General features: G+C 26.5%; 3 protein-coding genes across 15 annotated transcripts; 1 reads left to right on the top strand and 2 right to left on the bottom strand.

Moving 5' to 3' along the window:
• Positions 1-237: 237 nt before the first annotated feature.
• Positions 238-6,959, top strand: LOC124952125 (PAT complex subunit CCDC47). Of its 8 annotated transcripts, XR_007101830.1 has the most exons (9): positions 239-465; positions 787-1,786; positions 1,874-2,045; positions 2,127-2,413; positions 2,913-5,683; positions 5,768-5,799; positions 6,029-6,121; positions 6,557-6,669; positions 6,741-6,959. XR_007101830.1 is itself a non-coding variant. In XM_047501528.1 (5 exons), exons 2-4 carry the CDS (start codon positions 792-794, stop codon positions 2,364-2,366), a joined length of 1,407 nt encoding a protein of 468 aa, XP_047357484.1. In that variant the 5' UTR covers positions 239-465; positions 787-791; the 3' UTR covers positions 2,367-2,413; positions 6,029-6,959. The 8 variants fall into 8 exon arrangements, 1 of the variants encoding a protein (XP_047357484.1); XR_007101829.1 differs by having other exon boundaries at positions 2,913-5,660; positions 6,557-6,959; XR_007101828.1 differs by having other exon boundaries at positions 6,557-6,959.
• On the bottom strand, positions 3,450-5,390 carry LOC124952127 (PI-PLC X domain-containing protein 3). Of its 4 annotated transcripts, none has more exons than XM_047501532.1 (3): positions 5,325-5,390; positions 4,931-5,097; positions 3,450-4,483 (listed from the first exon to the last, which is right to left on the bottom strand). In XM_047501532.1, exons 2-3 carry the CDS (start codon positions 5,079-5,081, stop codon positions 3,630-3,632), a joined length of 1,005 nt encoding a protein of 334 aa, XP_047357488.1. In that variant the 5' UTR covers positions 5,082-5,097; positions 5,325-5,390; the 3' UTR covers positions 3,450-3,629. The 4 variants fall into 4 exon arrangements, with proteins under 4 accessions (XP_047357488.1, XP_047357490.1, XP_047357489.1 ...); XM_047501534.1 differs by having other exon boundaries at positions 5,195-5,326; XM_047501533.1 differs by lacking the exon at positions 5,325-5,390 and adding an exon at positions 5,167-5,311.
• Positions 5,352-9,424, bottom strand: LOC124952119. 3 transcript variants are annotated; one of them, XM_047501507.1, is made up of 12 exons: positions 9,170-9,424; positions 8,954-9,005; positions 8,759-8,891; positions 8,250-8,487; positions 8,010-8,174; positions 7,743-7,919; positions 7,427-7,622; positions 7,291-7,370; positions 6,946-7,181; positions 6,622-6,852; positions 6,449-6,561; positions 5,352-5,384 (listed from the first exon to the last, which is right to left on the bottom strand). In XM_047501507.1, exons 1-12 carry the CDS (start codon positions 9,296-9,298, stop codon positions 5,374-5,376), a joined length of 1,761 nt encoding a protein of 586 aa, XP_047357463.1. In that variant the 5' UTR covers positions 9,299-9,424; the 3' UTR covers positions 5,352-5,373. The 3 variants fall into 3 exon arrangements, with proteins under 3 accessions (XP_047357463.1, XP_047357461.1, XP_047357462.1); XM_047501505.1 differs by lacking the exon at positions 5,352-5,384 and adding an exon at positions 5,791-6,363; XM_047501506.1 differs by lacking the exon at positions 5,352-5,384 and adding an exon at positions 6,200-6,383.
• Between the last annotated feature and the right edge of the window lie 119 nt (positions 9,425-9,543).

The following is a 9,543-nucleotide window of genomic DNA, read 5'->3' as shown; positions in this document are numbered from 1 at the left end:
GATTCTATCTGTCTCATTCGACTTACTAAATCGATATCTTACGCATGCGTAATAATCTTTTTTCTCTAGGCGCGAAAATTTATTCGTTCACTATATGTATATATTTTCAAACTGTTCAACTGTTTTACCGACCAACTCGACAATGTTACTTTCTATGCAACCAATGACAGCTCGTGTAACTTCTTCCCTCTAACGTTTTTAATCGAAACAAATCGAGACAAATCTTAGCTTAAAGACGGACATGTACACGTCAAACGACATTAAGGAAATGACGTTTAATATCATGCAGTTATATTCATGGCATACAAGTCACCTATCTTTCGTAAGCACTAAACCTGTGTTTTACAAAATTGTAATGCGAAACTAAATGAAAGTTTTTGTGTTACATGTGTAGTTAATTAATTAAATCGATGCGGAAGAATCAGAGATTTATTATATAATTTTACGGACATATACGGAGTTAAGGTAAATAATATGTTCGAAAGATAGATAAATATGAAGAAATATAGGGTGCATAGCCTATTGTATGCTTTTTTATTTCATTAACAAAAGTCGGTAAAATAATGGAATGAAAAGATGACAGAAATTTTTCTTTCTTTGTTCGATAATCTTGTCTACATTTTTCTGCGTTAAATATTAAAATAGTTTGTCAAATTATTAATTAACATTTTTCTATATCATATATGTATATAAATACGTGTATATTAAAAAATGACATCTGATTTTATTTGATTTCAAAGTAAAATTGGATTTAAAATAAAATTCATTTCGATTTTATAATTTCAGGGAAAATGAAACTGTGGCTAGTGATCATTCACATAGTGTTAGTTGCTACAAATATATGGGTCACAGCACATTTCCATGAAGAGCTTCCAGAAGATAATGAATTTGCAGAGTTTGAAGATTTTGAAGAAGATAGACCAAATTCGGCAGTTCCTTCTGATCATATAACAGAACATCATAAAGAAGCAGATTTAAATGAAGATTTCGAAGAAGATGATGTTCTTATTGTAGATGGAGACAATGAATTTGATCACTTTCAAGATGAAGAAGAATTTGAGGGGTTAGATGTGACTGGTGGAAATGCAGGTTCTAAAAGTGATGAACCGTCCACACTTACAATTACTAAAGTACCTCTGCATTTGCGTGCAAGATGGGATAGTTTCTGTTTGGAAATATTGATGGTAGCTGGACTTTTAGTATATTGCATAAATTATATTGCAGGACGTGCTAAGAATGCACGTATAGCAGAATGTTGGTTGCAAGAACACAGACAACTCTTGTTAGAAAATTTTACTCTTGTAGGTGATACAGGGAAATTGGTAGAAAATGTATCTGAAAATGGTTTGGTTAAGGAAAGCGAGTCACAATATACCTTGTATTGTTCGGGTCGAGTTGGCTGTGATTCAATGTTGATAGAACTCAAATTAATTAAAAGACAAGACTTAATTGCAGTATTAGCTCAACTAGTACGCCCACAAAATGATCAAGCACATATAAGAGTAGATCTTGCCAAAGATGAAGTTGATAATTTTGTATTAGCAATTGCCACAAAACGAACTGCAATGCATTTAGCAAGAGATATGGCTGACATTAGTGTTTATTGCCCTGATAAACGACCTGGAGAAAAATATGGACTTCCAGCAGGCTTTTATGTTATGCCAGAAATTGCTGAAACAGCTTCTGTTATTTTAGATACTAGAGTTCTACAAGCTTTTGCCAAATTTGCACCATATATAGATTATATACACATTAGTGATCAATATAGCGGACTTAAACAACAAACGTAAGTACGCAACAAAATAATTTTTTAAATGTAAATAAATAAAAAATTATAAATATATTATTACACTAATAATTAAATTATTACTAGAGAAACTACCCAATTAACAATGCCTGAAGTAAAAAAAGTATTATTAGTCGGACTAAACATAAGTATAAAAGGACGTACTGCTAGCCCAGAATGTCAAGAGAAACTAAAACTTCTCCTACAACTTACATTTTACATATTGGATAAATTACGACGTTTCAAGCTATCTAAAGAGGTTTACAATTCTTCTATTTATTTCCTTTATTAAAGTAAAAACTTTATTTGATATACTAACAGTTTATTAACTGTTATATAGGGTAAGAATAAAGCGGATAAAAATCGCCTTAGAGTAGAGGAAGCCTTTTTAAAAACAACGCACGCGGCACGAGCCGAAGCTGCAGCACAGAAACGAGAAGAACGTAGGAGAGCTGAAAAAGAAAGAATTCTCCAAAAAGAAGATCCTGATAAGCAAAGAAAGTGGGAAGAAAAAGAGCAACGTAGATTAGCAAAGAAACGTGCACCAAGAATGAAACAACTTAAAGTAAAAGCTTTGTGACCCAATGCAGATGTCACTGTTGAATGTGACGAAAGTTCTAGACAGCCGTGAGTAAATTGTTAAAATGATTTGCTTAATTAGCATTGTGTTTAAAAACTTTATAACAGCATCTCCCTTCATATTAGACATTCATATGATTCAAAGATATTATTTTAATTTTGTCAAAAATTCATAAAGAAATACTAATTTTTCTTTTTATGTTATTTATATGTATCAAACATCTTTTATTTTGTTTGCAATAAAAAGTAATTTTGAGCTACTTGTTTTTAAAACAATCTAAAGTATGATATATTATCAGTAATATCTTGTCTCGATAACATCTTAGAAATATTCTGAATATAACTAATATGTGAAGTACAATATTAACGATACAGGCAATATAAATATACCTACATGATTTTTTAGCTATGAAAGGCCAGAAAGAAACAAATTCATGTTTATATTTGTCAATTAATAGAAGTATAATATCAACTTATATAGTCATTCGTATATTATATTCTATTCTTCATATATATAATATAGATTGCATTTCTATTTATTTTGTAGATATCAAAAATTAAAGCCAACCAACTTTAATATGATAAATATAGTTTCATTAAACAAATTATATACAATGATTCCATGCTGAAATCAGTGTTAAAAAAATTAATATATACAAATTTTAATACAATTCTGTATTGAAATTCTATGCTTTGAATATGCATATTGTTCCCAAAATATGCTTTATTTAATACAGCCAAGTTTTTACTATAAGGCTGAATTTTTATTATAACTAAGAGACTGTTTTCATTGAACCATTTTTAGGAAATCATTTCATTAATTCAAAATAAAAGCGTATATTATTAATAGAATAAAAGGTGCATGAAAGAGGTGTATGCGTTTTGCCTGAAAAACAAGTACTCTTAAATACAGAAAATATGTAACTTTTTCTACCATCGTGTTATATCATGTTCTAATATACAACTTAAAACAATTAACTCTGCATTACTTAATATAACATACTTGAAATATCATGCTCCTCCCTTGCTCATTATTTACATATTTGTTATGTTAATAATGTTAGTAATGAATGAATTTTATAAGTATTGTAAATATCGTATATTGTAATTATATAAATAATATGTATGTACATGAAATACATGTCTTTCCAATGGATTTCTACTATCATAGAAAGTTAAAAGACCCTCCCATTGCTAAAAAATGTTTCTAAAAATTACTTTGAATAAACTTGAATTTACTTTTATAATAAAAGCTTAAATAAATCTACAAATTTTTTAAGAGTTTCAGGTTAGCTTGAATTACTGTCTTCGGAAATAAATAATTTTTATCGGATATGAAATCAGCTATAACAATGTTTAAACCATTAGATCCAGATTTATGTTGACTTATCCAATTGAGAATCGCTTTTTGACATATCGGCGCCAAATCTGACTGTAAATTTCCACACAGATGCTTCATAACGTACGATATATTAGGAGTTAAGAGACATTGCGATACTAAAGGGATATCGGGTGAACGTTTTTGAAGTTTATCGTTTAAAAAATTTACGAGTTGATCAACAAGTACGGTATTTGGCCATGGTGTTGGCCAGAGAGCGCTTGGCCACAAATTCGCATGATTCATCGCGTAAACGTTTCTATAAATGACAAAAACTTGATACCTTTTCGAAGCAAGCCAATATAAAGACATATGATCGAAAGAAGAAAAAGTTGGACATAATTTCTCACGAAAAATATCATTTATTATCGCAACGAGACGACGATGATTCATATCCGAAAAATTGTAAAAATGTTGAAAATCTAAAATGATAACTTCGTTCGCGTGATGATTTAACCAACGTACAATATCTTCTAATGGCTTGGTAACCTCTGATCCATACAAACCATGAAGAAAATAAATATTGTCATTCCTTGTTTTTGTAGCAACTCGTAAATCCAAATATCTTATTCCACCATTTAATTGTTCTCTTACATTGTTCTTTTGCGTAACAGACCAATTAAAAATGACAGGCTTTGAAAAAATAGAACAATAACGACCCAATGCTCTGATGTATGTAGGCTCATCAGGTCCTACCTCGTTACGTCGTTCTATCGTATAAGTCATCGTATTGTGCGAACCTGTGAAGAATAACCTTGAAAATTACATGTTTCCCACACAATTCTCATAGCTACGATTTAACTGTATTTTCTTTTTTTTTTTAAGGAAGTATATACAAAGAATATGTAATATATATTCAATATACTATTATTTATTGCGAATTGTGTATCGTGTTTACTATTGTATTTGCTATCGTGATTAATATTAAATAAGCTATTTTTGGAGAACAAAATTAAAACACGCTTCTTTTCGTAATAAACTGATATGTGTATTAGTCTTCGTAAGATAAATAAAACTTGCTATTTTTCGTAACATGTCAATATATAAAAATGTTAATAATAATGTTTAATATATATCAATATTTTAATATGTGTACATATACACACACATATACAAAAACAAAATAATAAATAAATGAAAATAATTTTTATCAATGTTATATAAACATAAAAAATATTTGAACTTACCGGGTATAGCGAGATATATAATAGGTAATTTTTTTAATGGTTCCGGAAGTCGCGTCATCCAAAATTCCAAATTATCATTTGAAATAGTTCTAATCGAATATGCTTCAGAATGGCATTGGTGTTCATTTTTAATACCATATTTTTGCTCCATTACTATTTAAATATACCTGTAGTATAGAAAATATTAAGACAATAACGACAAGTTCGTTTTTCACAGAGTTAAGCCTTATACTAACAAAGAAACATAAATATCGATCAAAGTACGTTTTAAATGAGGAATAACACACTGATATCATAACGTAAAGTAACGTACGAATAATACATTAAATGTATTACATCGTACATCAGATTTATGTTCTCACGGTAATTTTCTAACTTGTATCATTATATTCACCTTCGAACGGATGACTTATGATTGGTTTAAACAGGATCAAAGTGACCAATCATTGTAGGCCTTGGAAAGATTAAAAAAAATGATTTAATATTAATTCAATATTTCGTATGAATATTACAACAAATTAAATAGATTTTTATCGATTTTATATGTAGAAAATAAGACATTGTTAAAACCATTTTTTATAATAAATATGGAGGACGATAACAACGATTCTAGCGGTTATGTTAGAAATTATTTTTCTTCTTCTGCCGATATGGAGGAACTTTTGACAAATACATTAAAAAAATAATTTATCTTTTCCTCTGAATCTTTGATTTTTTATAATATTAAAAAGTGATTTTCTATACTATTAAAAAGTGATTTTTGAAAAATATATATTAGAGTATAACATAAAAATAACATTGCCATTAATTGAATATATTTTAACAATTATATTGCAGAGAACTGTTCAATGATGTCACATATATACGCGGTATGTTTATATAATAGATGATAATTAAATATATATAATAGAAATTAATTGTTTAATACAAATGTGTATGTGTGTTATTCTTTTTATGTTTACATCAATTTTTTGTATTAGCATCATTAATACCTTCCATTTGAATATCAGTTTTTTCATCTTCAACCAAAAGATTATTATGCATTAAAATCTTATTAAGATTATTATATACATAAAAATTAATTCTTTTTGTTACCAGTTACTGAATGCAAACAAGTAGAATTTATCCATCCGCGCTTGGTAATAAAGGACAGTCGCAGCTCTCGGATATATCCACGTTGAATGCAAATGGGTTAAAATAATATTTTTTAATATATAAAATACATAAAATATACAAAATATACAATAAAGCTTATACTAAAGCTTTAGTAACTCTTAATAACTTTTAAAATAATAAAAATCTTATATTATAGAAAATTTCCTATATTCTATTAAATATATACAATTTTTATCCAAATTACATATGATTACCCTTAGTAGAAGAAATCACAGCTGTTGTGATGTAAAATAATTCACTTAATTTATTTATGTGGTCTGAAAAAAAAATGTATATACTATGTATATACATCATAAATTCTTTGTTATTGTAATCATTCATTTATCATGTACACTTTTTTACCTGCATAATACATGTTAGGAGGAAATATAGGCATATCACTAAAATAAGTAATTGTCCTGACTTTTGATAATTCCGATTCAGAAACAAGATTAACTCTCCATGTTGCAGGAATACTAAACGAGAAAAATATTTATAATTTATAAATATAAAAAATATTCAAAGATTATACATACCCTTTATTAAGTTCATTAATAAGGATATTTGGTGCAGGGATAGTCAAAGTATATACTTTGTTTTTACATAAATCTTGTAAAGTTTCTATAGAGAATTCTATAGATGTTATTTCTTTCAGGACATATTCCAATGATGATTGTAAAACATCTGTTGAACAATTTATATGTTTCTGTAAAAGTAGCATAAATTCCAAACAAATATGCATTTGTATCATATTAATCAACTTCTTCCTATGAACATGCAATAAAAAAATAATTTACATTAATTATATAATTATGAAAGTAACTATAAGAAATGTTTATGAAGATCTATAATAAAATTACCTATAAAACCTGGAGTCAAATTTTTCTGGTTGCTTTTCAAATTTCTTTTGTATATCATCAAATGTAATAAACCCCGCATTCATTAAAATATATTTATAATCATTGCTTACTTTTTCAAATCCTATATCAACTAAAGTTTCTAACGGTAAACATCCTACTAGTAAATGTGTAACTGTCTTTTGATGAGATAATTCAGGTAATATTTTTGCAAGTTTTGTATTATTTGTTACATTTAACTGAAATATATACCTTTAATTTAAGAGATATGTTATGTTTACATTGCAATATATAAATACGTATGATATTTTAAAATTCATTAATATATAGTTGAAATATATTTAATACCTGCGGTTGATATTCACCAGTTAAAATTTCTTGAAATATTTTATGCATACATTCTGTCATCTGTGTATACTTTGGAATACCTACAAGATATTATATATTAATATTGATTAAGTTATATCTTGAACTATTTACTTACACATAAGTAGTTCCCACATAAGATCAGTAAAATCTATGTTTGGTCTAAAAGATACAGCCTTTATATATTGCTGTAGTTTTATATTATTTTCATTATTTTCAAGGTATATTTCTTCTATTTTATTGTAACTAGATTTTCTATAGCTATAATCATTAATAAGTAGAAGATTCATATTTTCTATTATTTTATCTTGATCCTATATTATGATTGGTAAACATACACGAAAATTAATATTATTATCCAAAATTTACATAAGTAGTAAGTAATATAAGTATGTATATAGTAACTATTACTGTGTAAATATTTATAAAAATACCTTTACACATGGATTTATAAAATCATTTGGATATTGCAATGAATTAGAATTATCATATGATTTTGCATTCATTTCTTTGTAAGTATCTAATATCGTTAAATATTGATTTAATAATAACAATTGATGCCACAAATTCACCAAAGCACTATCATTTCTTCCAGTGATAATTTCAAGGACCTATAGGCGAATATATTTAAATGTTATTTTTTAAAAATTTATGTATAAATATTTCCTTTTTAGTATACATATTTATTATAATAAACTTACTAAATTATTTTTGGATGATCTTGTAGGGGGATCAAATAATATGCTATTTGCCATTATGTTAAGTGTTATGCTCCCTTCAAAACAAGATTCTTCACTTTCTGGTAATTCTAGTGTTTCATGCCTAAACCCAAATAAATGATAGGTACTCAAAGTAGACACTGATACCTAAAATATAAGAAAATTAAATCTTAATAGAAATTCTTATTTTAGAAAGAAAAAGAAACAGAATAAAAGACGTACATCACATGGCTGTGAAAATGATAATTTAAGATGTTTTAATAAAAGTTCAGAACAACTATTTTTAACTATATCGAGTCCTTGTGTTTCACTATTTGTAACTTCTATCGTATTAAGCCAATTTTTCTGTACAATACTGCCTAGTATTGCAGTTTTATTATGATCTTTGCCATCACAAAGTATAAATATTGGTATGACATTATCATTATCTAAATACTTAAGACAAGTATTTAATATTGTACTATAAACATAAAGTAATATACTTATTAATACTTCAGAAGAAACATTAATAATACTGCGTTGCTTAATTGTATAATATAGTTAAAAAAATGCAAATATAAAAACATACTGTTTACTTTACTTATCAAGTATCTATATTGTATCCATAGCATGAATAAACGAATTTATATTCAATTACATAGTCATAATAATAATTATTACTATTTGCATTTTTATATTTCAATCTAGTTATTATAATCATTATGAATGGTATGATATATTATAATTCTTACCATGCTTCAAGTCTGCTTAAAGGAATATATGATTCTTCTTCTTGATACCAATATCTTTCTATTATTAAAGTACTATTAATAAATTTATCATCACCAAATGAATATTCTAAAGGATTACCAGTAACTTCTGTATCTGAAATACAATTAAGATAATGTAATCTTATATATTTATATATATAAATAATAATAACATACCATAATCATTTAATTCCACATCACTAACATCACGATTACAAAGTTTTTTCCCCTAAACAAAAGCATAAAAAAAATTATTTCTAATAAATGTGTGTAATTGCTCTAAAAAAAGAAAACAATTATAATATATATAATGAGCAAAATTCAAGTTATTCTATATTATTTTAATTACTTTGTTATTATTATTTTAAGGACTTGTAATATTTTAAATCTCACTTTTTTATAAATAATGATATAATCCTTAAACTCAGGAAAAAGTCGTTCAATATATGATAAACGAGCTTTATTTACTATTATCGATGAATCTTTACATAAAATATTTCTTAAACTTTCTATAACACTCATTATTATATATGCAATTAATAGAAGTCTCTTTTTTTCTCAATTATATTGTTTATTATTTTATTTATAACGGATTTCAAAACAGGATAGCAATTTGAATTAGAAATATTTCGTTCCAAAACCAATCATTTCTTTAATAATGGCGAGTATTCATAACGAGTCGTTTAGTTTTATAAATACTGTTACGATTGGTTAAAAAAGAACGCGAAATTTTTTTGAAATCTCAACTTTCTATTAAAATACTTCTG

This window comes from Vespa velutina, chromosome 10, assembly GCF_912470025.1.
Source record: "Vespa velutina chromosome 10, iVesVel2.1, whole genome shotgun sequence".
NCBI classification, from domain to species: domain Eukaryota; kingdom Metazoa; phylum Arthropoda; class Insecta; order Hymenoptera; family Vespidae; genus Vespa; species Vespa velutina.
Note: the sequence above shows the minus strand (reverse complement) of the source record. Positions and strands in the feature narration are given on the sequence as shown.

Bases quoted from the DNA above. Each gene is read 5' to 3' on its own strand.
- LOC124952125 (XM_047501528.1), top strand. From the start codon at position 792: ATGAAACTGTGGCTAGTGATCATTCACATAGTGTTAGTTGCTACAAAT. The intron at 1,787-1,873 runs GTAAGTACGCAA...AATTATTACTAG, and splicing joins AGCGGACTTAAACAACAAAC to AGAAACTACCCAATTAACAA. The intron at 2,046-2,126 runs GTTTACAATTCT...ACTGTTATATAG, and splicing joins GTTTCAAGCTATCTAAAGAG to GGTAAGAATAAAGCGGATAA.
- LOC124952127 (XM_047501532.1), bottom strand. From the start codon at position 5,081: ATGGAGCAAAAATATGGTATTAAAAATGAACACCAATGCCATTCTGAA. The intron at 4,484-4,930 runs GTAAGTTCAAAT...TATTCTTCACAG, and splicing joins TATATATCTCGCTATACCCG to GTTCGCACAATACGATGACT.
- LOC124952119 (XM_047501505.1), bottom strand. From the start codon at position 9,298: ATGAGTGTTATAGAAAGTTTAAGAAATATTTTATGTAAAGATTCATCG. The intron at 8,488-8,758 runs GTAAGAATTATA...TTATGTTTATAG, and splicing joins TTAAGCAGACTTGAAGCATG to TACAATATTAAATACTTGTC. The intron at 6,853-6,945 runs GTAATTTTATTA...GCATGTTCATAG, and splicing joins TTTGACTCCAGGTTTTATAG to GAAGAAGTTGATTAATATGA.